A 27,891-nucleotide genomic window follows, 5' to 3' on the forward strand; every position below is an offset into this window, starting at 1 on the left:
TGACCTTCTGTGAACATTACTAGACAATGGCCTTAACACCAACAAGGACGTTTTAAGAACGTTCTAAAAATGTTACATTTTCCAATAAAGTTTGGTCCCCTTAACATTCTCAGAACGTTCTGAATGTTCTGTAAAGGTCCCCCAAATAACTTCCTCCACACTTTTAAAGAACTCAACATCATTACCTTCTCAGAATGTTCTGGGAATGTTACTAAACAACGTCCCTAACACTGACGGGGATGTTATGGGAACGTTCTGAGAACGTCACAATTTCCAAAAAGGCATGGTCTCCTAAACATTCTTAGAACGTTCTGTTAAGGTCCCCTAAATAACATTTTCCAAACCTTTAAAGAACTCAACATCATGACCCTCTCAATATTATCAATATTAACTTAAGAAAGTAGCGATTTTTATCATTAAGCATTCAGTGTGACTTGTGACATGTAGTTTTTGTAAGTTAAATGGCTTTTTATAAATGTCTACTGGATTGTGCACTTTAGCAAGGCCATGCGGTTGATTTGATTTTCTATTTTATTTACATGTTGTATGTCTGCAGCAAGCAATCCACTTAACAGGGCTGTACTGTTTATTATTACAGGTATGTCAATGTTCATTTGTTAATTGTGAATGTTATGTTTTATGCAAAATGTTCATATGATTATCTATTCATATGTGGATATTAATGATGTAACAAAGCAGATGCTGTGAGACAGCCAGGCTGTGGACGTTGTATGTCTGCAGCAAGCAATCCACTTAACAGGGCTGTACTGTTTATTATTCCAGTAAAAAGGAGTAATCAAATTATTATCCTTTATCAAAGAGTATTACACACAACGCAGAGGAAGAAGAAGAGTTGAAGGACCGGAGACATTACACAAATTCTGAGACATTCAAACAGACCAGTCAACATGTGACCACATTGTAAAACCCCCATAAAAGTCCACACATCAGGCCCTGACCTCATCAGTATCTGCCTTTGGGATTTGTTCTCACACACACAAAAACACACACACACACACACACACTCATAAATTCACTCTCTCTCGCTCACACACACAACAGTAAATACATGTGCAGACACACACACATGTACACAGTAGTAAACATGCACACACACTGCTACTGGCTGCTCCTGGAGAGGATTCTGAGTAAATCTCTCCTCAGTCTTCAGCTCAGTTTCACTGATGATCCAGAACCAACATAAAATCCAGGATAGAGCGGCTCAGTGAATGTGGTCTGGACTGAGTGGATGAGGCTCATTGTGTCTCTATAGATGTTGTAGAAGATCAGAGTTCCTGCACTGTGATCCACAAACACTCCTATTCTCCTGCTGAGCGGCTCTACTGGGAGATCAGTCCATGTGTTATTGTGTATGAATGAGAATCTGGAGGAATCACAGAACAAACTCCAGGACTGAGCATTATATCCAAACTCACACTCATCACCTCCTCCCTTCCTCCTGATGCTCTTATATGACACTGATATAAACACAGCAACATCATGACCCTCTCCACTCCAGTCAATCTCCCAGTAGCAGCGTCCACACACACTCTCTCTGCTCAACACCTGAGGCCAATAATCAAATCTGTCTGGATGATCAGGATACGGCTGTTTCTCTCTCACACCCTTCACCTCTCTGTTCTCCTCAGATAGAATGAGTTGAGTGTGTGCTGTGTTTGGATCCAGTGTGAGGAAACAGACATCTAAACACAAGAACACACACATTTATAACCACATTTGTGTGTTGGTGTGTGTGTGTGTGAGTGAGAGAGAGAGAATGTGTGAGTGTGTAGTCGTACATTTGCGTGGTCCTGTTGTAATCCTCTTCTTTCCTCCATGATCTAGACTGTTAACACACACAGATTGACATTCAGTCAGTAAACAAACATCAGCTTATACACACACACACACACACAAACACAAATGTAGTGTATAGCATTAGCATATAGTTACTTCATTATTCATTAATCATTAGCATATAGTTATTTCATTATTAATTAATCATTAGCATATAGCTGTTTCATTATTCATTAATCATTAGCTTATAGTTATTTCATTATTCAATATTCATTAGCATATAGTTATTTCATTATTCATTAAGCATTAGTATATAGCTGTTTCATTAAGCATTAGCTTATAGTTATTTCATTATTCATTAAGCATTAGCATATAGCTGTTTCATTATTCATTAAGCATTAGCGTTTAGTTATTTCATATTCATATAACTGATAGTATCTGACATTGTGCTGTATCTTCTCATGTTTAAAGGTAACTGTGTAGTTACTAATGAAGTATACATCTGTTTGCTAATTGTAAACACACATAATTGCATTTAATGACTTTACATTGTTGTGCACTGATCTATGTTTTTGTTAACTGAACACTGTATCAGTTGGTGAAATGTGGTTATTTTCTGTAAATGTAAGCATTTCTATAAAACTTCTGTATTTGTTACATAAAAATCCTGGCCACCAGCTTCCAGTATTACTCTGTAAATTGAACAGATTTTGTTTAACAATGTGCAAGGTCTTTATTTAAATCGGGAAAGAAGGCTTCATGTATACTTATTCACCATAATGGGAATATATGGCTACTTATTTTTATTTTAAACGTGTTTTATAGTATATAATTACACACACACACACAGACACACACACTGAACTGAACAATTTAAATATAATATACCAAACAGGCAAGGTAAATAAAATTAAATATGCAAGTTTTGGGAGACTTCGCTACTCAATTAAATTGAGGCATGAGTTTACCTAATTAATTTTGTTCAGCCATTTTATTAGGGATTTCAGTGTACAGTAAGACTGAAGCACAGGGGAGATCATGTCTTTGCTGGAGCTGCAGCTATACTCTGAATACATTTCCATCTTGGATGACAAGGGAGAGAGTTTTATTTTTTATCAGAAAAATAAAAAAGTGATTATAATAGAAGTGAATTGGGCATTTACTGTCCTCCCTCAATTGTCTCTCAGAAGTTTGACAACAAGTTAAACTCCATCTATTATAGGTGCAGAAATGTGGGCTTTGTATAATTCAGCTTTTATTGCTGCTCAGATAAACTTTACAATGGACCAGGGTGAAACTAAAAAGGAAAAAGATTACAATTCTTAGTAATAACTAAAACACATCAAATTCACAAATTATAATGCATCGTAAGAATGGTGTTAATTTGGCACACATTTGTATTTTTGATTTAGATCTCTGTGCATTATATACATGTCACCATCCTGCACTTTATCTCCATTCCCCTAGATGTCCCCCTGTTTCCCCTCTATCTTTGTTCTTCCTTGTGTGTTCTTGTTTACTTAATTTTGATCACCTGTGACTTGTTCCAGTCTGTGTATTTAAGTTGTCACTTTGTCTGTGTACCTCACTCTGTTTTTGAGCCATCTCTAGTGAACTTGCCTTGCGTTTCCTTGATCTCCTTATGTTTACAAACATAACATTGTAGTTTTGTGCTGTTCCCCGATCAGTCCAATTACTTTTTGGACTAATGTCCTTGTGTGTGTGTGTTTGTTAGGAGGGGGGGGGGGGAGATCGGAATGTCTTTGAAGTCTCTAGGTCCATCTCTCTGGATATCGAAAGGTGTCACGGAGGCCAGACTTTGTGGAGCCAGTGGTCGTAAACCGTCTTGTCGACTGAAACCCAGATCCTTTCCTTAAAATTAATAAATAGTTTTACCTATGGACTGTACGTAACACCACCTTCTTCCTCATCCCCAGGCAGTAACTGCATTGAATGGTAGACCCCTTGAACCCGGCAGAGTAACTGAGGCCACTCAGTCCCTGAAACTTTCTATTGCTAAACATCAGCAGGAGAAGACTTTCTACCTTATTGATTCCCCCGAGTATCCGGTCATTCTAGGTCATCCATGGCTGCACAGACACAATCCCCATATCAACTGGTCTACTGGTTTCATTCTAGATTGGAGTCCTTCTTGTCACTTCACCTGTTTAACCCAGAGCCTCTCAGCCCCTCATGCCGAGCCTCAAGAGTCTGTAGATCGGTCTCAATTTCCTGCTGTCTATCATAAGTTTAGGGCAGTGTTCAGTAAGTCTCGAGCCACCTCTTTGCCACCTCACCGCCCAGACGACTGTGCAATTGACCTTCTCCCTGGTTCCTCCCTTCCTAGAGGCAGAGTCTTCTCCTTATCTCCCCTAAACAGGCTGCTATGAATGCTTTCATCAAAGAGTCCCTGGCAACTGGCATCATCCAAGCCTCCACTTCCCCTGCTGGTGCTAGCTTCTTCTTTGTTGGGAAGAAGGATGGGGGCTTAGGCCATGTATTGATTACCGAGGTCTCAACAAGATTACCGTTCGGAATCAATATCCCCTGCCTCTTATAGCTACTGCTTTTGAGCTGCTGCAAGGAGCTTCCATTTTTACCAAGCTTGACCTTCGCTATGCCTACCATCTGGTGCGGATACGGCAAGGAGATGAAAGGAAGACGTTTTTTAACACCCCCCCACAGGCCACTATGAATATTTGGTGATGCCTTTCGGGCTTACCAATGCCCCTGCCGTGTTCCAGGCACTTATCAACGATGTCTTCTGAGACATGTTATATATATTTGTATTTGTTTACCTGGACGATATACTAATATTTTCCAAGTCTGTGGAGGAGAACGAGGGTCATGTCAGCAGGGTTCTACAAAGACTCCATGAAAATCATCTTTTTGTCAAGCCAGAAAAATGTGAGTTTCATGTTGCTCTGATTAAGTTTTTTGGGTACATTGTCACCCCTGGTCGCCTGGAGATGGACCCTAGCAAGATTAAAGCTGTTCTCAACTGGCCTATTCCAACCACAGTGAAAGAGGTGGAATGGTTTGTGGGTTTTGCAAACTTTTACAGGAAGTTTATCAAAAATTTCTGCTCGGTTGTGGCTCCCTTGACAGCTCTGACAAAGGGAGGAGGAGTCAAGATTGACTGGGGCCCTGAAGCAGCAGCTGCCTTCAAGGATCTCAAGTATCATTTCACCTCAGCTCTCTTCCTCTCTATCCCTAATCCAGACATACCTTTTATGGTGGAGGTGGATGCCTCGGATGTGGGTGTAGGAGCCATTTTATCACAGAGGAATGACTTGCTTTCAGAGGAATGACTTGCTTTCATTTCACGTCGCCTGTCTATACTGAGCGCAACTACCATGTGGGGGACCGAGAGCTGCTGGAATATCTCCAGCAGGCCAAGGCTCGAGGGTCTCTGTTTTTTAACAGATTTCAGTTCATCCTGACTTATAGATCTGGTTCCAAGAACCTCAAGCCAGACGCCTTGTCCCGAGCCTACTCTCCTGAGACATTTGAAAAACCTGTTTCTTCTATTAATCCTAGTTCAAGGACTGTTGCCCCCTCCGGTGCAACAAACCAGCGACCTCAGGGACTGCTCCTTCCCTTACTTGTTGCCCACAGGCCTTGGTCACACATCTCTGTGGATTTCATTACGGGACTTTCACTCTCCCAGGGCAACACTGTCATGTTGGTTGTGGTGGACCGATTTTTCTAAGACAACTCGGTTTATTACCCTGCCCAAGTTGCCATCAGCTAAAGAGACTGCTGAGCTCATAATGAGCCATGTTTTCAGAGTTTTTGCCATTCCCCAAGATATTGTATCTGACCGAGTTCCACAATTTCTGTCCAGGTTCTGGGGGGCTTTTTGCAGACTCTTTGGGACCACTGCCAGCCTATCCTCCGGGTTCCATCCTGAGTCTAAGGGTCAGACGGAACGAGTTAACCAAGATCTGGAAACCACTCTACAGTGCATTGCATTGCAGCCAATAAAGCCACCACTTGGTCTTCTTACATAATGTAGGCAGAATATGCCTACAACACCCTCAAGTCCTCAGCCACTGGACTTTCCCCTTTTGAATGCCAATTTAGATATACCCCTCTTTTGTTTCCTGAGAGAGAGGTGCAGGTGGGAGTTCCCTCAGCCCAGCACTTTGTTCAACGCTGTTGACTAACCTGGAGGAGAGCTAGATAAACTCTCCTTCGAACCTCCCTGAGATACCAACATTAGGCTAATCGTCATCGTCGAAGGCCCCCTGCTTTCCGTGCTGGTCAGAGAGTCTGGTTGGCCACTAAGAACCTTCCACTTCAGGTTGAGTCCAGAAAATTGTCCCAGAGGTTCATCGGGCCATTTAGAATAGCCAGGGAAGTTAACCTTGTTTCTTATCGTTTATTTCTTCCTCGTTTACTTAAAATTAATCCCACATTTCATGTCTATTTATTAAAACCTGTCTTGTCTTCTCCTTTTGCCCCCCCTCGCAGACCCCCTTCACCTCCCAGGATCATTGATGGCCAGCCAGCCTACACGGTCCACCAGATACTGGACTCCAGGAGGGTCCAGAACTCACTTCAGTCTCTGGTTGACTGGGAGGGCTACTGTCAAGAGGAGCGCTCCTGGATTCCTGCCAAAGACATCCTGGACCCTAGTTTAATCCGGGAGTTTCATGCCCAGAGGCCAGGGTGTTCTGGTAGGAAGGTCAGAGCCGTTCTAAGGGAGGCGGTCTTGTCACCATCCTGCACTTTGTCTCCATTCCCCTAGAGGTCCCCCTGTTTCCCGTCTTACTTTGTTCTTCCTCGTGTGGTCTTGTTTACTTAATTTTGATCACATGTGACTTGTTCCAGCCTGTGTATTTAAGTTGTCACTTTGTCTGTGTACCTCACTCAGTTTTTGAGTCCTCTCTGGTGAACTTGCCTTGCGTTCCCTTGATCTCCTGAGCTAAGTCTAGTAAGACTGTTTTATTTTCCTTGTTGCTGGCTGCCTTAGTGTCTATTTGTTTTCTCCCCTCATGAAGTTTTCTTTACATGTTTATTATACTGTTAGAATATTTTGAGAAGACCCTTAGTTGTCTGTTTTGCTACCTCATTTTTAAGAAGAATCTAAGTTGACCTTTTTTTAAAATAAATCCTTGTTTTCTGGATTCCCTCTTCGAGTGTTTTCGTTTGGGTCCAACACAACTGCCCCTGTGGCTTAGTAGTATACACACTGGTTTCCACACCAGAGACCCAAGTTCATGACCCGACCGTGACAATACATTTGTGACGAGCATTGAAAGTCTTAAGGCACAAGCTATGTATACAAAAAATATCTGGGATCTGTTCTTTGTACAGGAATTACTCCGTTAGCTGGATTTGGATATTGACGATTTGACACGATCCAGGATCATTTCGTTCTTCAAAGCTAATCTGAGATTTGTTGTCATAGCAACAGTTCTGCTAGGTCAAACCTGATCGGGAGCAGGTTCAATTCATTTAAACAGGATTAGATCAGGTTAGTTTTAGCAAAAATAATACAGAAAGTATGTACCGAATTCTGATATTTTCTTACGGTAGTAGTTATTTACACTTGGAAAATAGTAAATATTTTTAACTACATGTATAAAATTATAGTTATTAATAAAATAAATAAAGTTATATATATTAATAAAACGTATGCAATCTGCACCCTCGAAATGAAAGTACATTTAAAAGTACTGGTGGTCCAAAGAGAAATCTTATTGATATGAACATTTTAGATCGCGTTAGTAAAATTTGTGTATGATAATAGACATGCGCAATATATGACTTTTTTTTAAAGAAATAATACATTAATGCAGTCATAAACATGTTTTGACAGTTAATATGCCGGTGATTATGCTTTAAAAAAAAGTTGCAGACGCCTTTACCAATATCAAAATGCTTTTGTAAACATCCAGTTATTCTTTACACCGATTAAAAAAACGTCTACTATAATAAAGAAAATCTTTTTTTAAATGTAGAACTAAATACCTTGATATGCATTAAAATACATGATGAATACTCTTGACAAATGAAAGTGTAAAGCCTGCAGCTCATAACAATTGTGGAAGATTTTTGCATGTCATATTTAACAAAACATTTACTGCTAATTTGATGTAATTTTGCTGACATGGATAATTGAATATTAATCAGATGATGTCATTACGCTGCTGTACCATCAGCCAATCGTTGCATTGCTGATCATGATTTCGAGGATCGATAGATCTGTCCTTCACAACCTGCGCAGCGATCTCAGATCAGTTTATCCAGACATTCTAATCTGATTCACGAACTTGTTTGAAGAACCAAATTAGCCAGAGATTAGTTATCAAGATTAAAAGATCCAGAATCTGCCAAATCATCTTAGATCATTTAAGCGAGGTACGAAGAATGGACTCCTGGTCTACTCTACACATTAATGTCAGAAATATACATATCATCTAAATTAAATGTAAACAAAACTTACAGCTATTGCTCTTCAAACTCTTTCAAGCAAGAAAATTATGAGGATTACCCACATCTGGCAGTCACACAATTGCCATGCGGTCAACTGCACTTACTGAATGTTTCATCATTTGCAGTTTCTTAAAGTGACCACTAGATGGCGGTACCGCAACAAATTCACTAAAGAACTTTTGAACAGGGAACAAAACAGCAAAAAAAAAAAAAAAAAAACAAACAAACTGTAAATTAGGGAGAAAAATCTAATGCTGCACAACATCTAACAATGCATTAAAGCCAGTGTTGTTGCTAATTCTTCACATGTCCAACACTGATAAAAGGTCAAATAAATCTAGTCCACAATTAGTATTTATATTGAAAATACGCCATTTTGTGTGTCTTTTTCACCAAATCAGTGACATTATTTATTTGGCAATTAAAGAGTTAAAATCCAGTAATTTTCTAAAAACTCTTCAGTAGTTCAGGATTAACTATTTACTATTAACCCAAAACATAAAATAAAAAATAAAAACATTTCTGACACATTTTTACCGCAGTTTAATTTAGTGGATGTTTTCATCTCCGACACAATGAAAGGCTAGTACATTTGCCCAGAGTGTATTGTTGAGTTTTTCTTTATTTTTAAAGCATTTTCTCAAAATGTGTGTCAAAATAAGATTAATCACCAAAAATCCTTCCACTAGCTGAAACACAGAGAAAGTTAAACTAAGACTCAAAATCACTTAGAGTGAATGAAAGCGACCCAACAGTACAACAGGCTTAAACTCTAAGACCGTCTCCAGAATCTAGAAATATACACCAGATTATTGGCTATCTGTCTCTACGCAAAAATCACCCTAACAAAACCATGTATATGCTCCACATACTTGACTTTGTCCAGTGTGTAGTTTGTATCCTCCAGTTTTTCAGACAGCAGCTTGACTCCTGAATCTCCTGGATGATTGTAGCTCAGATCCAGCTCTCTCAGGTGTGAGGGGTTTAAAGTCAGAGCTGAAGACAGAAAACCACAGCCTTCCTCTGTCACCATACAGCCAGACAATCTGCAAACACACACAAACAGCCCCTGTCACATTAGTCTGACAGACGTCACTAACACAGTCACCTGTGCGGAAGCTGATATTTGCTCTAGTTTCAGTCACAAAAGCAAAAATGGAAACACTTTACTTGAAGGGGTGTTCATAAGACTGCCATGACACCTTTATAATCATGTTGTGATATGTCAAGAATATGGATGAGATATTATGAATGCTTAAGACTATTGTCATTAAGTCTCATTAGGTCAGTTATGCCATTATAAATGCAGACATGACATTGTTTGAGATGTCTTTGTTGTGTAACTTGACATTGCCAAGCCAACTTCATAAATCTGTCATAAACATGATTGTCATGAGGCCATTAGAATTGTGTCAAAAAAAATTTTATGATCATTTCTTGTAGTGGAACTTTAGTGGAATTTGTCATTACAATTTCACATTAAAACTTTCTGCTGTCAAATAAATGTATAACAGCATCATGAATGTTTAATGACATTAATTACATTATAATGACGCTGTTATACAATTCATGACCCAATAATAATGTTCACTAGACAATCATGTTTATTGCGGATTCCTGAAGTTATGTTTGCTTGGTAATATCAAATTGTCATTACCATCACACACACATGTCATGATGTATTTGTTGTTGTCAAGTTGTCATTACCTTCACACACGTCATGATGTATTTGTTGTTGTCAAGTTGTCATTACCATCACACACGTCATTATTATGTATTTGTTGTTGTCAAGTTGTCATTACCATCACACACACATGTCATTATGTATTTGTTGTTGTCAAGTTGTCATTACCATCACACACACATGTCATGATGTATTTGTTGTTGTCAAGTTGTCATTACCATCACACACACATGTCATTATGTATTTGTTGTAAAGTTGTCATTACAATCACACACAAGTCATGATGCATTAGTTGTTGTAAAGTTGTCATTACAGTCACACACGTCATGATGTGTTTGTTGTTGTCATTACCATCACACACATGCCATTATGTATTTGTTGTTGTAAAGTTGCCATAACCATCACACACACACACACGTCATTATGTATTTGTTGTTGTCAAGTTGTCATAACCATCACACATACACATGTCATGATGTATTTGTTGTTGTCAAGTTGTCATAAAACAAAGATTTGCATTTGAAATTACATAACTGAGCCAATGACACTTAATGACAGTTACCATGAACATGCATACATTCTCATTCATTTATTACTTTCCTCTGAGTGTGTGGCTGTTTCCCAGCACTGAAGGTTGTACTGTCAGTGCCGGGTTTGCAGCTGGAAGGGAGTCCGCCATATAAAACATGTGCCAGAGTAAATGGTGGTTCATTCTGCTGTGGTGACCCCTGATAAACGGGGGAATGAACTAACGGAAATTGAGTGAGTGAGTGAGTGAAGGTCCTGGCATACTTCAAACAAAGTTATATTTCATTCTCTGTTTGAGGGCAAAAAGAGGCACAACACTATGATGATGACGGCTGAGAGAGAGGAACAGTGCTGGAGCCGTTTTTTGGAAATGCACTTTTATTTAAATATTAGTTTTGCATTTATTTTTTAACTTGCTGGTTGTGAACATCATCAAATCATGGTAAATACAGCACAGCAGTACACCAAATACAATAAAAGTAAAAACATTGTCACAATTTTGACAGCTTTAAACATTTTTGTTGGAAGATTCCTGTTTTTTGCAACCAAATTCATTTTATATAATTTTTAAGCATTTTTGCTGATTAATTATTTATAAAATAAACAAGAAGTTTAAATAAATGTGAGTGGAATGGAGTGCGTCCGCTAATACCCTGCTTCCACAGCCAGATTAAAAGGGCCACAAGTTTCATTCCCTTTCAAACAGCCTCCTCCACAAGAAGCACCACCAAATATTTACATCGTGTAATATTTGCTGCAGCCAGACACTGAATGGCTCCACCGGTGTATGTTCTCTCATAGAAAAGACGCATTCTGACATGGGCTTTTGTGCCCATATGTGACCCCTCAGGAGTGATCATACAGGTGCGGAAGCTTCTGTACTGGCTCTGCTTCCTGACCCTCTAATGTATTTATGTAACTAGTGTTGTTGTGTTAATGTAGCTTTCCTGTTTGACAACCGGGCAATGAGAAATTAATCAGAGGGGTGTGTATGGTTCCTGTGTGTTGTATCCTCCCTTATCTGTCTCTTTCTCTTTCTCCACATGAGCGGAGATCAGGTGTAGCTGTGAGAGGGACGGCGCCAATTATAAAAGCACGCTGTTGGCACTATTCATTGAGTTCTCTTCCTGTTTCCCCTCGCTGTTGTGTGTGTGTGTTTTAGCAGATCGCTTTAAGTTCTCTGTGTGGTAGTGATATCTTTCTATCCGAAACCCTTTCTCAAAGTCATCTGGTGAGCTACTATGTTAAATACGGTAATAGGACAGTATTCTGTATTAGTTGTGGCTAAATGTTTATTTACTGCTGAATGATAGAAAAGAAACACCCTTTTATTTTGCCACTTTTTCTCTTGTTTAAAGTAGAGATAAGGAGGGTAGAACTGTTGTTCCCCTTCGGGAGGGGAACTTCAATGCTATGTGGAAACTTCCACTATGGGTATTTCGTCAGAATCCAATCATCTGAAAGAGTACATAAACAGGCCAATGAAATGCTAATGAGTTGGCAGCGTCACCATGCACAGCTGGCGCTACTTACAACTAATTTGGAAATATTAGCACAGAGTGTGCCATGCGGAGGCATTCTTTTCTAGCTGAAGAGCCTTTCATGAAGCTTCTGAGAGAGTCGATAAGGGTTTTCTCTGACTGTTACAACAGAGAGAGAGAAAAGGAGAAAGCGGGCTGCTTCTCCCTGTACAGAGTGTGTGATACGTGGCAGCAGACGGTCGAGCTGGAGTTCTCCTTTGCCTGGCGTGCTTTAGGTTCGGTCCAGTCCCCCAGAGCAGTATGTTTTGTTGCAAATTTCCTAAAAGAGCAACATGGTCATGAAGCGCATCTTTTTCAAGATGTTGCTTCGACTGTGCGTTTCTAAATACGGTGGTTTCCTGTACCTGAATGATAGGTACGAGCACAGTATTTTATGTCAGGGGGTGCAGCATGCAGCTCGCTCTCTTGTAAAAAGGCCACCAACTCCAGTTGTCCCCCGCTCCATGGTGGGCATTCGGGCAGATCTGAGGGTAAAAATGGGAGTATATCAACCGCCCTTGGGCTTGCAGACCTCTTGCTCCATGCGCTCCATCCAAGCTTCGAGTGAGAGAAGCGCTCCATCCTTGCATGGTTGCCCTCTCACTTGATGACACAGGCTCAAATGTCCATCTCTGCATCAGAGGACGGGCTGTCATTGTCTGATGGAAGATTCAGACCTGCTCCCACTGGGGTATCAAGTGTGGCATAAGATTTAAAAGCAGACATGATAACCTTGCTTTCCCAGGCTGCTTCGGCTGTGGGCCTAGAGAGGGTTTATCCCCCAGCCCCAAAGCCGGACCGACTAGACAGGTGTATGTGAAGGAGACAAGAAAGCAAGACCTTCTAGCCTCCTGTCCTTTTCTTCCTGAAAGTGCGCTTCTGCCCTCACCACCCTTGATGGAGGAGCAGCCAGGGGGTATGAGTTAATTCCCCAGATTAAGAGTGCCAGTGCGGGCCTGTGTGGTGCCTCTTCTGGTGAAATCAGCCCCGACTCCAGTCCAAGGCATGTTGGTTTTCTGCCTCCCGCGGAGCCAGAGCCCACACAGCTGCGGGCCAGGCTGCCTTTACCCTGCACGATATGGCCACCTACCAGCGCTACCAAGCGCAGGCGCTGGCCCAGCTGCATGAGGGTGGTTCCGACCCAGGCTTGTTACACGAGCGCCGCACCGCACCTGACTGTGCTGTACAGATCACAAGTCTGCTGTGTGTGTGCCCTGGGAAGGACTATATCCCAGGCTGGCCTGTTAGGCATCACCGTCTGTAAATTCACCCTGGAATTTATGGTGGTGGAGTCGGATGTGATGGGCTAAGTCATTTATCGGCGGGGATGTAAGACCGCTTTTCCCTGCCAAACCATCCACATCCACTGCTTTTGGGAGGCGGATGCCCTCGGCGAGAAGCAGCACAGAGCACCTCGAAGCCAACCAGCGCTCTCCACCCCAGGGCGGCGCTAAGTCTGATAAACGTACCGGAAAGTGCCCCTGACACAGGCCATCTAGAGAAGAGGGAACTTGCTCTTTCCCCATAAAGGGCCGGGCTTTTCATCCAAAAGCACTTAAAAAAATTTCAGTGGACTTCGCCAGTGGTTAGCGAGGTGTCGGAGGACGATCTTACTTCTCTCACACTTCCATATCTAAATCACACTATTACATTTAAATCTGTAAAACTTCTGTTGAAGTGTAATAAACAAGGGCCAGGGAACAGGTTGGAAGACTGTGCCTCCGGTGATGCAAGTGCGCTCACGCTCTTGGCTTAGCATAACCTCTCACTGGGGGCAAGGTAAGGTTCAATCATTGTGATGTTTTCCATACATTTCCCCATAGCGGAAGTTTCCACATAGCATTGAAGTTCCCCTCCCGAAGGGGAACGCAACGTTTGCTAAAGTAACCCTTGTTCCCCGAGGGGGAAACAGAAATGCTATGTTTCTTTGCCACAATGATTGCACCTCACCTGTTGGGCGTGAAAATCTCTTCAGTTAGAAGAGAATGCCTCAGCTTGGCATGTGCTGCACTTTTATTCAAAATGGATTGTAAGTACCGCCAGCTATGCATGCTGATGCTGCCAACTCATTGGCATTTCATTGGCCTGTTTATATACAATCTATATATAGTATATTATATCTGTCTATATATTAGATGATTGTTTTCTGACGAAATACCCATAGTGGAAGTTTCCACATAGCACTGACATTCCCCCTTCTGATAACGAGGGTTACTTTAGTAACTGGAGCATTTTATTTACAGGACTTTATTTTTAGATTAGGTAAGAGATCTTTAATATTAGGTAGCATACTTTGTTTTGGCCTTTTGTTCCTTTTTAAAAACTTTTTTGTTCCTTTTATCTTTTTATTTTACCTCAGTGTCTCCAGTTTACAGTTTGGACTTGTTAGTCCAATAGAGAGAAGCTTCACTCCTGAATCCTGCAGGTCATTGTTACTCAGGTCCAGCTCTCTCAGGACACAGTTTGAGGATTGTAGAGCTGAAGACAAACTCTCACAAGATTTGGCAGCAAGTTTACATATGACGAATCTGAATAATAAGAACATAAATCAAATTTACAATTTAATTTTAAGTCATTCATCTTATGTACATAAAAATATAATCAATCAATCAATCAAGTGTTTGAGATTAGACCTCAGTGTCTCCAGTTTACAGTTTGGACTCTTCAGTCCATCAGAGAGAAGCTTCACTCCTGAATCCTGCAGGTCATTGTTACTCAGGTCCAGCTCTCTCAGGACACACTTTGAGGATTGTAGAGCTGAAGACAAACTCTCACAGGACTGAACAGTGAGATTACAGCTCTGTAGGCTGTGAGGAAAAACAGAAATAATGGTTTTGCATTTATCTAGCAAGGGTAATCCAAAGCAGAGAAAAAAACATTTTAACGCTAACATTTCACATTTTTTGTGATAATTATTAGTTATTATTATTAAAAACTTCAATAAAAAACTTTACTTTTTTTCTTTTTTCCAGGCTCATGATAACAGATTAGAGCTATCAGTTTTGAAATGCACACTATCTATATTTAAACATTTCAATGTGTTAACAGAAATGAGTTATTATATTATTGTAATGTGTAAAAAATATTCAAAGTATCAAAAAAAATGTCTGAAAATGGAGTAAACATAGGGAGAACAGATATTGTGTACAGCAGGAAATCAGTAATACATATTTGATGTGAAAGCACAAATAGTCTGCTGTTTCTGCACTGCATACATATAACTCACGGGTTGCAGATGTGTTGCAAATCAATGTGTGAATGGGCATAAGTATGTATACAGAAAACTCTTACAGTGCTCTTGTGGTGTTTTTGACCACTGGTATCAGTCTCATCAGTGCTTCATCAGATCTTCTGTATTTCTGCAGTTCAAACTTTTCTTGAGTCTCTTCTGACATCAGGAGCACAAACACCAGACCCGACCACTGAGCAGAGGACAGATCCTGTGCTGTAAGATTTCCAGAGCTCAGACTCTTCTGGAGTTCCTCCACAAAGTCATCCTTCAGTTCATTCAGACAGTAGAAGAGGTTGATGGTCCTCTCTGCTGATTTCTCCTTCTTTATTTTCTCTTTGATATAGTCAGTCGTGTCTTTGATGTTCTCAGTTTTGAGCTTCAGTCCTGGCAGGAGCTCCTTCAGGTTACTCTGATTAGACTCCAGAGAGAGACCCAGCAGGAACCGGAGGAAAAGGTCCAGGTGTCCGTTCTTGCTTTGTAAAGTCTTCTCAACTGCATCCTTGTGAAGTTTAATAAGGGTCTTTGTAGAGAGTTTCCATGTCAGTTCCTTTTTCCTGGAATCAAGAAAAAGATTTGCTTTCTTGTCGTTGTAAGTGAAAAACACATAGAGAGCAGCAATGAACTCCTGAATGCTGAGGTGTACAAAACTGTACACCTGTTCCCCTGAAATGGGGCTTTCCTCCTGAAACATTCGAGTACATAATCCAGAGAACACAGACCCTTCCTTGACATCTAGCCCACACTTCTCCAGATCTGTTTTGTAGAAAATCAGTTGTCCTTTCTGCAGCTGTTCAAAGGCCAGTTTTCCAAGCTTCAGAACAATGTCTTCAAAAGACCAGGCCTTGGCTTCAGGTTCAGAATTATTGCTGTATTTTTCTTTCATCTGTTGCTTTTGAGACAGTAAGAAGTTGGTGTACATCCCTGTGAGAGTTGTGGGTGTTTTTTCATTGCTCTCTTGACCCAGCAGAGGCTGAAGAACAGTAAGAGAGATCCAGCAGAAGACAGGGATGTGGCACATGATATACAGACTCCTGAATTTCTTGATGTGGCCGATAATGTTTCCAGCAACCTCAGCACTGCTGTTTTTGATGAAATACTGCTCCTTCTGCTCATTATTAAATCCTCGAACCTCTGTGACCTGATCAATGTAGGTTTGGGGTATCAGACTGGCTGCTGCTGGTCTGGATGTGATCCAGATGAGGGAAGAACGAAGCAGTTTTTTCTTTAGAAGATTTGTAACTATCTTACTCACTGTCATTTCCTTATCAATATCTGTAAAACCATCATCCTTTTCAAAGTTCAATTGAAAGCGATATTCATCCAGTCCATCAAAGATGAACATGACCTTACCTTGTTCTTCAGGAAGAGAGCTCAGTCCTGCTGGTCTACTAAAGAAGTACTTGTTAATCAGACCTATAAGACTGTACTTTTCTTTTTTAATCAGATTCAGTCTACGGAACGGCAGTGGAAATATGAAGACTATTTCCTGATTGTCTTTTCCTTCAGCCCAGTCAAGGATGAATTTGTTGACAGAGACAGTCTTTCCCACTCCTGCAATCCCCAGTGTCAGGACTCTTCTCTTTTGTCGACTTGTGTCAGGTTGGACTTTAAACATATTGTTACACTTGAGTGGTTTATCCTTGGCTGTCTGTTGGTTGTGTTTTGACTCCATCTGCATCACCTCATGGTCATTCTCTCTTCCTCCAGTCTTGTTCTCCACCATATACAGATCAGTGAAAATATCATCCAGGTACTTCTGGTGACCCGTCTGTGAATCACCAAGCAATATCTGCTCATATTCCTCTTTTAATTTCTTCTTGAGTTCATGGCTGATGTTTGTGTAATCAAGAGGAGGAGTTTTACAGGTCTCTGAAGCTGCACCGTTACAAGAGAGAGGAAAAAACAATAAAGTAAAACATGATTATGCCCTGTGCTTCCCTTTATAAAAAAAATTACACATATAAAAAAAATTTGATGAACGAAGACAAACATATAAATGTTGATAATGTGAAATTCAGGCACCCATTTACATACATTAGCATTATGATTGACCATCACTGTTGACCATAGCAATGCTGAATTTAAGACATCTGAAGCTGTGCAATAAATGTTATGACAATACATCTGACTCAAAAACCATTGCTAGGACAGGTTTTTAACATGGAATCAAATGATCACATTTCTAAACTTTGACAAGGAATTAAACAATACCTTGCTTCTGTGTATTCTCCAGCTCTTCAGCCAATTGATTCTGCTTTATTTTCCTCAGGGTGTCCACGGTGATCTTCACAGCTCTTTCTGATCCAAAACATGACACCATCTTATCCACTGTATCCAACCTGTCTGCATTCTCCATTTCAGCTTTTGAAATCTCACTATGGTTGTTCACTAAGCACCACTGAAACTTCTTTAGTTCAGCTTCTACCAGTTCATTCAGTGAGTTGTCGAGCAGCAGTTTAACATTCGCCATGATGCTTCACCCATTCACAGCTACAGGACAAGAGCAACAACATCTGCATTACTTTCACAATAACATATGGACCTAAGCATTTACTTTTAATTAAATAATGAAATTAATCTCTAAGTAGAAACTTGACATTTCAAAATTGACAATTTTGAAAATTGTCACTCTTTTATGTGGCTCTTGCTAACCAGGAGTGATGTAGATGTTTATTTATCTACCTAACTTGTGTCTTTGGCAGAAGCTCTGTAACTCTTCTTCCTGAATCACCATACATGAGTGCTTATTTAGATGTTCAACTGGTTAAACACAACCATTTTAGAAAACTAAGAAAGCCAGTTAAAAAAAAGACTTCATATGACAGGTGAGACTGGAAGAGTTTCACAAAAAATGGCTACTGTTAAAAGCATACTACATTCTTGGGTAAAACTGCCCATCACTGTGGTGGTACCCTAAAAGGTAACTTTCTGTACCTCTAGTATAGATCTTATAATTCATATGGGGCACAGGATAAGGGCCTATTGTGTACCTTTAAAGGTACAGTTATATTTAATGTACCTTATTGGTGCATTTTTTCTGACAGTTGTAGAATTATTAAAAAAGTGAACACTGAAAAAACTGAAGACTAATATATACGTTTAAGAGATGTACATGTACATGCTCAGAATCCTCTGAATGAAAAACTTTTTTGACACACATGGCCACAAGGGCAGCAATATCCACTGGCAATGGGGCTGTCAGAGCTGCTAGATCCCCTGTCACTGAAAAGAGCTGTCAAATCCTCCAGAGTTGACCTATCCCCTTCCCGAGTCCCCGGAAAGGGTGCCAGATCCTCCAGAATTCCCTGAATGGCGGACGCCAGATCCTCTAAAATTCCCCAAATGTTGGGCACCAGATCTTCATGAATCCTACAAACAGCCAGAGCTGCTACCTGAGTGCCACTAATGGCCAGATCCACCACCTGAGTTCATCGTAGCCTATAGGAAAATGTATCTGTTTAGAACCAATTTTGTTTGGTATAATTAAAAATATTAAAAATACAATGAAAATAAAAAGGAAGAATAGTATTTGAAGTGCTTCAAAATAAGATTCACAATACGCTGCATGCAAAAACACAAACTGTTTTTTTAGTTTAATAAAATAATAATATGAAATTAAAATGAAATATTCATAGTTCCATAACTGTATTATATCTGTATTTATTTTAAATGACAAATCATTCGTTGCGCCGGTCAGTTTCACTTTTAATCAAGAGTATGCCAGAACAGCCTTTACAGACTCTTCTAAAAATGAGAATATTAACAGATTACCACGGAATAAGAACTCGGTCTGTGAAGGATGCAGAACACAGAAACTCGTTGAGAATGGAGATGCATGTTAGATGTTTTATATCTCTTTAGATATTGTAAATAAGAATCATGTTTTTATTGAGATTGTGTCATATCTTTTCTTCATAGCACGCGCTGAACAGCCCCGAAAAGGCGCCTTTATTCAGCCTGTAGCCTAAATAATAGTTTAGATTTTATAACATATAATGTTCCATTACTTTAAATGTATAATGTTTTTTAATATTTATGGATTATATAAAATATATAGTTTATATAAATGCGCTCTGATCATTCAAGGATCATAATGCGTTGCATATTCTTCTTATTCTTCATTAGGCTTGATCCGTAAATTGTGTATTTTATAAACTGATCGTTTATAAGGACTAAGCTATTAATAACTGTAATTCCTCACATGGAAAAGTCTTGATGAAAGAAATAAAGAGAACTTAATTCGGCATAGGCATATAGTGCGCTTATTTCTGCGCGCATCGCGCGCTTTACCGAATTACCTTTTTTATTATTTTATGCAGTAAATGCATCTGGCAGCACCGAAAATAGCAAATGTCAAGTTATTAGCGCAGCGCACAGACAGCTAGCTCGTATGTTAATCTGAACCAGGGGTTTTCAAACTAGTGATTGCACATCCACCGATCCTATTGTATTTTATTTAGTATAAACCACTTATTTAAAATATTCCGCAGCCTGCCATGGCAAGGCCTATATATATATACATGTGTATATATATATGTATAAGTATATATGTATGTGTGTGTATGTATGTATATATATATATATATATATATATATATATATATATATATATATATATATATATATATATATATATATATATATATAAATAATGCCACAATAATAACAGCAACAAATAACAAAAAATAAGACAGACCTACTTTGGTGTTGTATTAAAATCTTAAAGAGTGTTTTCACGGGTTGCCTGCGTACTCACCAATACACCACTGAATTATAATGTCATAATATTTAATAATTTAATAATTATAATTAAGATAAACAACTGACCTCCATTTAATAAACACTTATTTGCCATATTCTGTTAATTTGAAGTTTAAATTAAATCATTTAAGTTAATAACTAAGTAAATAATAATATTAATACTGATAATAATAATAATAATAATAAAAATAATAATAATAAATTATTATTTTTTTATACAGAGTATTATTTAGGCCTACAATAGCCCTGAAACAATCATGTAAACCAGGTGCTGCTCGGAAATGGCTATCTTTGCTCAGCATCAGGTGCACAGCAGCAAGAAGCTTGGCAGTAAACTATGAACTTATTTTAAAGGCAAACATCTAAGAATACTGCTATTTACGTTTTTATTTAGTTTATACATACGCAATGAATGTAAGCCTGCCAACTGTGTGTGGTTCAAATGATAGAATATGTAAACTTAGGCTATTAAGTATGTTATAGGCTAAAAAATAATAAAGTAATAAAAATAATAAATAATATAGGCTAATTATAGGCTAATTAATAATAAATAAAAGCCTGCGTGTAAGGCTTTTATTTTGAGGGCGAACGTGAAAGTGGGCGTTTCAGCACTGCCTACATGTGTAAAATGAATTTTAAAGTCGTTTATCCGTTTTCCTACCCTAAACCAAAAAAAAAAAAAAAAAACGAAAATCCAGCCATAATCTCGTTTTTTCATTTTCTCATGAGCAAAAGAAAAACGGGAAAATGGCCGTTTTCTCCATTTCCTTTATTCCGTTTGAAAATGGAAAACAAATGAACAAAACGTACACAGACCTAGATAGCCAGGATAAGTGCACCTGTACCCTTTAATATCAAGCAGAGATTTAATGGAAATATAAAGAAGCTTATTAAAAATAGTTAATTTTGCCTTAAATTTGACCAGTGAATAATCATCGTACTGAGTTAATTTATTGATTATTTATTTATTAAACTGCAGTTACACTAGAGTTTGAGCTTGCGAAATTTTGTCGTACAGCACTGCAAAAAAGGGCAGGATTAAACAAGATGATTAAACTTTTTAAAACGCAAGCAATTGGTCCATATTAGAGCTGCACGATTCTGGCTAAAATGAGAATTGCGAATTTTTTTTTCTTTTTTTTTTTTTTTTTGCTTAAAATAAAGATCATGATTCTTTCAAAATTCTGAAGATGTAAAATAGAACTTAATATGAGTCGGCAATTATTGTTTTTTCTTAAACATATGGTAAAACAACAATAATAATATTATGTGTAGGTCTACTGGTTTCTATCAATAATTCTATTCTACTTATAATAATTTTGATGTTGAATTATGTTTGTGATATATGCTTGAGATTATTGACAACAATATTAAACCATTTAATTCACTGGTAAAATCAACATTATATAGGCTAGAGTAGTTATACTGACATTGTAAACATTTATTTTCAAGCACAACTGTGTTCGCTATTAAAGAAAAAACATATCAAATGCTTGTCGCAGTCCTAACTCTAAAATGCGATATGATTATTTAAATGATATCCACGCTTTCAGTTTCATTTTCACTGCTAAGTGCTGTTTATACTTCACGCGCGACATTCAACCGATCCTTCTGTGCCACAAACTCAGTATTATTTGCTAGTGATGGGTCGTTCATGAACGATTCGTTCATTTTGAACAAATCTTCAATATGACTTGGGAACTACGAGTCCTCTCAGGGAGTAATTCGTTCATCCGCACGTGCGCACATTTGTTCAGGTATCATTAATTTCAAGTCTTCATCACATTGGCATAAGCCAATCATATGCATTTAGAGCCGGAAAAAGAATTGATCCGTTCATCTTTCGAGTCCTCTATCGGGTCTGAGTCACTCGTTCCTCACGGGCCAATCATACGCGTTTAGAGCTGAAAAAAGAATTGTACCGTTCATCTCTCGAGTCCTCGGGTTTGAGTCATTCTCTCACGTGATGAATGAACAATCATGGCTCCTATCAGCTTAGACTGTGCATTGATTATCAGGCATAATAATGTGAATGAACCCCTGACATTTAAAGAAATGAAGAGGTGAGCTGAGCAAAAAGACAACAATACCTTCATAGAGAAAAGAGCAGGTAAACATTGAATTATTATTTTCTCCTTCTTATATTCTATTCATGACTTATTTGTTGTGCAGTCAACCTTTTGGGCTAGTAGTAGATGTGTTTGGATCAATTCATAACATTTTAATGATATTTTGGCAAATTGAACGAAATGACTCGAAAAAAGATTTGTTCATCTTAATGAACGAGACTCAAAGATCCGAGTCAGTAAAATGATCCGAACTTCCCATCACTATTATTTACAATTTTATTATCTGTTACTCACAGCAGGTTCTGTTCACTAAAGGTGACTAGACGCATGCGTGCTACTAGATGCTCTACTAGACTCACGCGCGCACACGCGCCGTAAAGCTCACGGTCAGCAGCTCACGACACGTGTGATTTCAGTTGAAAAGAATGAAAATACTTGTGCAGCCGCCTTTGCTTCTCCCCTTAACTTAAAAATATGATTGACAGAATCAAAGAAATGCTGGATTACAGTTTTTCTCAGTCGCTTTGGTGCATTTCTCACAACACCAGTACATTCCTGCACAACAGTTAATGCATTTTTCAAAACAGTTAGTGCAAACTGCAAAACCTAGCTGATAACCTGCAAAAGCGCGTCACATGCTCAAAATGGATAGTTCATTCCTCAAAAGCAAGTATTCATGTCAATCAAAGTGTCAGTATCATCAAAATGAAAAGTCCTGACACGATTGTTTATGAACAAGATAGTCAAATGGCTTAGTCATGTTTTCATTATGACAGTTCACTCTGGACATTTTTTCAATGCAAAAAAGTCAGATTTTGGTGAAACTTCCTGAAAATGCTCAAGACAGCACTTTATACTATTTGCACAGGCATTTGAAAACTACAGTAAAGTTAGACATCACTGCATTTAGTGAGCTCTCTGAGTACAAGACACTGAATATGTATGTTTCACATTTTTTACTCTGCGTTTGCTCTTTACGATCCTAATTTATTCACAGCATTGTGCAAAACAATAAACACACCCTTATTTACAACAAACATAAACTCCTTTTGGGTTGAACTGTGCACAACTGTAAACAATATTGCAGTACATATTGGAACTGAATCTGCAACATACACAGGTCAGTAAATCATTCATCAAATTGTTCAATTTTAAAGACATTTTCAGGAAAATAAAGGTTTAAAAAAAATTTTTATAAAGTTTGCTTGACCGATTTTAACATCAAGTTCAACATTTTGGTATGTAATGACTCAAGTAATAAAATAAGGACTATTAGTTTTATATGAAATGACTATTCAGCATTTACAAGTTTAGTTCATTTTGACTGACATGACATAAGCAAATGATAATGTTATAAATAGCAGAGAGTTGTATGGAAGCAATTGATGCATGTCCGAGAGCATTTGCAATTTGTTGAAAGGAATGAGAAACTACTAGGATGTGCACAAATGACTAATTGTTTTGAGAAATGCATTACCTGTTGTGCAAATGTAAATAGTGTTTTGAGAAATGCACCAAAGCGACTGAGAAAAACTGTAAAATCGTCTAGGGGGTCGAATCGAGATCGCGATCTCTTTAGGATTAACTGTGCAGCTCTAGTCCATATTTTAAATTTCTGTCGAGAGAGGTCATGTTTTAATCTTTGATTGGTCTCATGCTATCATGCTATTTCGCAGGTCAGAGTTAACCAAGCTCGAACTTTCCAATGCAATGTGTAAAAAATGTAAGTCTATAGGGGTGAAAGGTCTAGTGTGATGGCAACTTTAATCCTAAACCACTTATTAGCAGCAGGTGTTCATCATGATAACGATCTGTCCTGCCTTACTGTAGTGTTGCTGAAAGTACCAGAGATCACTATTGTCTGAAATTTATCCAAGTTATAGTGTGTACTGTGTGGGAAGCTGTAGGGATGTGGATGCCATTTAATTTCTGTAAACCTCTTTTCTCTTGTTTATATTCTGGGATTTAGTGTGTTTCTTTTTTTTCGTCAGTTTAAACAGTTTTCCCCCTCTAGTTAAAGAGTGCTTTTGATTGTTTGTTTGTTTTCAAACTTCAGATTTTACTCTTAAAATTTGTGCTTTTGTTAAACCACTAGAAAAAAAAAAGTTTGTCGTGGGGCACTGAGGACCGCTACTTGCTCACCTCAACTCAGTTTACTTTACTCTTTTCCTCTGTTACTGTCTTACCTTAGACATTTACCATCTGGGACACCACAGTATAAATAACACCACTTAACTTTGGGTTATTACCAAACTTGGAAAAGTCATCAGTTATAGTTCTGCATTACAGCAAAAACTAATATATTACAGTACTTACTTTACTGTGTTGCTCTCAACACTGATATTATAGATGCACAGACAGACAGACAGACAGACAGACAGATAGATAGATAGATAGATAGATTAAAACAGTTTATAGATAGATAGATTAAAACAGTTTATAGATAGATAGATAGATAGATAGATAGATAGATAGATAGATGCACACATAATGAATGTACCAATGCTCTAAAGTACAGTACATCTGAGAAAGAAGCACTAGCCCTAGTGTTAGCGTTGAAGCATTTTAATGTTTACCTAGGCAGTAGTTTGAGTTGTGTGATAGTGTGTAAATCAAACGCACCATGACTACTAATACAAGTCATGAAATGCCTGTTCTATTATATTTTGCAGAATGTACTGAACGCTGGTCATCCAGGTACAGAAGATTTGCTATATGCAGGGCAGCAGAGAGAAAATGCTGTAAATCCAAGAATGCAGCTGACTTGAGCAGGTATCAGTCTGTTCTGTCTGCAATCAGTACTGCTAAATCTACCTTCTCCTGAAACTCTTAAGGACATTTAAAGCCCCTATTATGCATTAAAAAGGTCATGTTTCGGTTTTGGGGGACTCCAACAACAGTCTGAGATATGCATGCAACGTCAAAAAAACACTTTCCTTGTCTTACAATATCCCAATTATAATTATCCCAAAGATGGGCATCACAGTGGCGCAGTGGGTGGCATGATCGCCTCACAGCAAGAAGGTCAGTGGTTCAAGCCTTGGCTGGGTCAGTAGGCATTTCTGTATGGAGTTTGCATGTCCTCCTCATGTTGGTGTGGGTTTCCTCTGGATGCTCGGGTTTTTGCCAGTCCAAACACATGCGTTATAGGGGAATTGAGTAAGCTAAATTGTCCTAGTGCATGTGTGTGAATGAGTGTGTATGGATGTTTCCCAATGATGGGTTGCAGCTGGAAGGGCATCCGCTGCGCAAAATGTATACTAGATAAATTGGTGGTTCATTCCATGTCACTCGCAGAAGCAGATGAATGAAAACAAATGAAGCGCCATTTTTAAAAACACAGCCGAGACACTACATCGTAATAATATATAACTCTACATATAATAACCAGCCATGGTCACCAGAGCTCAAACAAACCTTGTCATCAGGTGTACAGTAGACTACTTTACACTACGTCACTGATCTGCAGTTATAATCAAATCATGCTGATAGAAAGGTTAGTAGTGAACATTTATACAGTATTTATGTGTAAAGCATCTGTTTTTGTTGTGACGTGCTTCTCATGATATGTGAACGACCCGTACGGCTAAACTGTAGACATTTCCTCGAGTAAAAATGATGTCGTCTGACCACGCCCACCAAAAGGCAGTGGAAACGCAAGCCTGATAGAGGTGACCCATACCGTACTGTACTGTACCTCTCAGTGAAAATGGGCCATTAGCTGCTAAGATCCACTCTTACTGCAGATATATCACTCTCTTCCTCCCTCACAAAGCCAGAAGAGTCCAAACTTTTCTCAGGGCAACGAACAACCTGCTACAAGGATATCATTACCTAAAGCATCTCCACATGAGTGAAAGACCTTCAGCTCAATCAAGCTAAAACAGAACAACTTGTCCTGCCTGCAACTCTGCCTGCACATCATATTTTCATGATCAAACTGGAGTCCGCTACAACTAACCCTTCACAATCAGTCAGGAATCCTGGGGTGATTTTTGATGACCAAACACAGCACAATTATGCAGTCAGGTACACTTTGAGATGTTCATTAAAGTCAGTCTGAACCCTTGATTTATAATCCAACAATGGCTGTATAATTTTGACCTCAAACAATTGGGAAAAACATTTGTATGTATTTTCATTTTACTTTAGAAGGGGGCAGCATGGTGGCGCAGTGGGTAGCACGATTGCCTTACAACAAGAAGGTTCGAGCCCCCGGCTTGGTCTGTTGGCAGTTCTGTGTGGAGTTTTCATGTTCCCCCTATGTTGGCGTGCGCTATAGGGGAATTGAGTCCATGAGTGTGAACGTAAGAGTGTATGGGTGTTTCCCTGTAATTGGTTGCAGCTAGAAGGCGATCCGCTGCGTAAAACATATGCTGGATTAGTTGGCATTTCATTCTGCTGCGGCAACTTCTAATTAATAAAGGGACTAAGTCGAAAATGAAATAAATGAATGAATGTACTTTTGACAAAAAATTTAGAGGAGAATTCATTAGTTTGTTTTGAGAAATGCCATGATCTCTGAAATGTACAGGTGTAATAGTATTTAGAAAAATAAAAGTGTATGAATAATGTAAAACAGTTGACAGTTGTAGCCACAGCAGTTGTTTATCATCAAAATCAGTTAAGCAGAAACACTTTGGACAAACAAATGAAACCGGTCTGACTGGTGAACCTTTTCAGGGTTTTAGCTTATGTATCTACAAATAAGATTGTGTAAATCCACTGTAAAATAAACTAAATGCATTCATAAATACTGTTATTGCAGTTTGAGTGTTCTGCATTTAGGAGCTTCTGTAAGGGCGCACTCACACTATGCTATGCGAACTTTGCCAGGCATGTTTCCCTGTAGATTTGCTCTGAATCACGTCAAAAGTGGCTGATCTGCTCGGTGAATTAATTGACTGTGTGTCACTGCATATCAAACGACTAAAATGATATATAAGTAAAGAAATGTCCACTGTGCTCAGCTTAATAAACACTCATAAACACACAGTTCACTCATAAACACAGATTTCAGTATCAGAATTAGAAGCTTCCTGCTTTCTGTGATCCTCTTCCATAAACACACTCGACATTAAAAGGTGTAAATGAAATCCTCAGAATGTCTTTATCTCAGCAGTAAAGTCACAGAAACACAAAGAGATGATCTACGGATAATCAGACGACACTCATGGATGTTATAAAGCACAGAAAGAGCAAACTCTCACCTTATATAATGCCTGGCGATCTTTCTGTTCCTCCGCCAAACTGCTGACAAGCTGAACAACAAATCTGAAAATTCTTTCACCTCTGAAAAACACGTCACAACCTGTTTGAGACATGAGAAAATAACCAGTCAGATAAAAAAAAAAACACTGACACACAAATAGATAAGAATAGAAGATAGAAACGTAGGCTTTTGCTCAGCTGGTAATAGCAGTGTTGCGAGTACAAAAGTAAAGCAGTCGCTGTAATACAACAGGTCACTTTTCCAAATGTGGTATATATTTTACTTGTTATAATCTCAGTAACACAAGTTACAATGAGTAAATTATAGCCCCAGTTAAGTTGTGTGTTTTATATTGTCCCTGATGGGAAGTGTGTAGAGTTTAAAAGAGTAAAAGTAGCACAACAACAATGATGAAGCTGTTCAAAAGGCTTCAATAATCTGTATTCTGGATACGTTTCAGACATTATCGATCTCTGTAACACTACAGCAGAGCCAGACACAGCTTCATCACTGCAGGATGGCAGACATGTTGCTCAGCTTTTGAGCTTATTTCATTTGATTTCATCTAAGCCTGTAACTGGAGTCAGTTGAAGTGTTTGTGTTTGTCTTCAGTGATTCTGCTTATTAACAGCAGGTCTTCATCA

General features: G+C 38.8%; 2 protein-coding genes across 3 annotated transcripts in view; one reads left to right on the plus strand and one right to left on the minus strand.

Annotated features, from left to right (window-relative positions):
* LOC137491263 (uncharacterized) overlaps positions 1-27,891 on the plus strand; it is a 105,376-nt gene that overhangs the window by 25,806 nt on the left and 51,679 nt on the right. The window lies entirely within an intron of this gene.
* On the minus strand, positions 758-27,330 carry LOC110439483 (NACHT, LRR and PYD domains-containing protein 3-like). Of its 2 annotated transcripts, XM_073947408.1 has the most exons (9): positions 27,246-27,323; positions 18,324-18,643; positions 17,417-17,695; positions 15,265-17,080; positions 14,607-14,780; positions 14,328-14,501; positions 9,114-9,287; positions 1,800-1,846; positions 758-1,703 (listed from the first exon to the last, which is right to left on the minus strand). In XM_073947408.1, the coding sequence occupies exons 3-9, from the start codon at positions 17,673-17,675 to the stop codon at positions 1,168-1,170; spliced, it is 3,180 nt and encodes a 1,059-aa protein (XP_073803509.1). In that variant the 5' UTR covers positions 17,676-17,695; positions 18,324-18,643; positions 27,246-27,323; the 3' UTR covers positions 758-1,167. The 2 variants fall into 2 exon arrangements, with proteins under 2 accessions (XP_073803509.1, XP_021331216.3); XM_021475541.3 differs by lacking the exon at positions 18,324-18,643 and having other exon boundaries at positions 27,246-27,330.

Source organism: Danio rerio, chromosome 4 (genome assembly GCF_049306965.1).
Source record: "Danio rerio strain Tuebingen ecotype United States chromosome 4, GRCz12tu, whole genome shotgun sequence".
Taxonomy (NCBI): domain Eukaryota; kingdom Metazoa; phylum Chordata; class Actinopteri; order Cypriniformes; family Danionidae; genus Danio; species Danio rerio.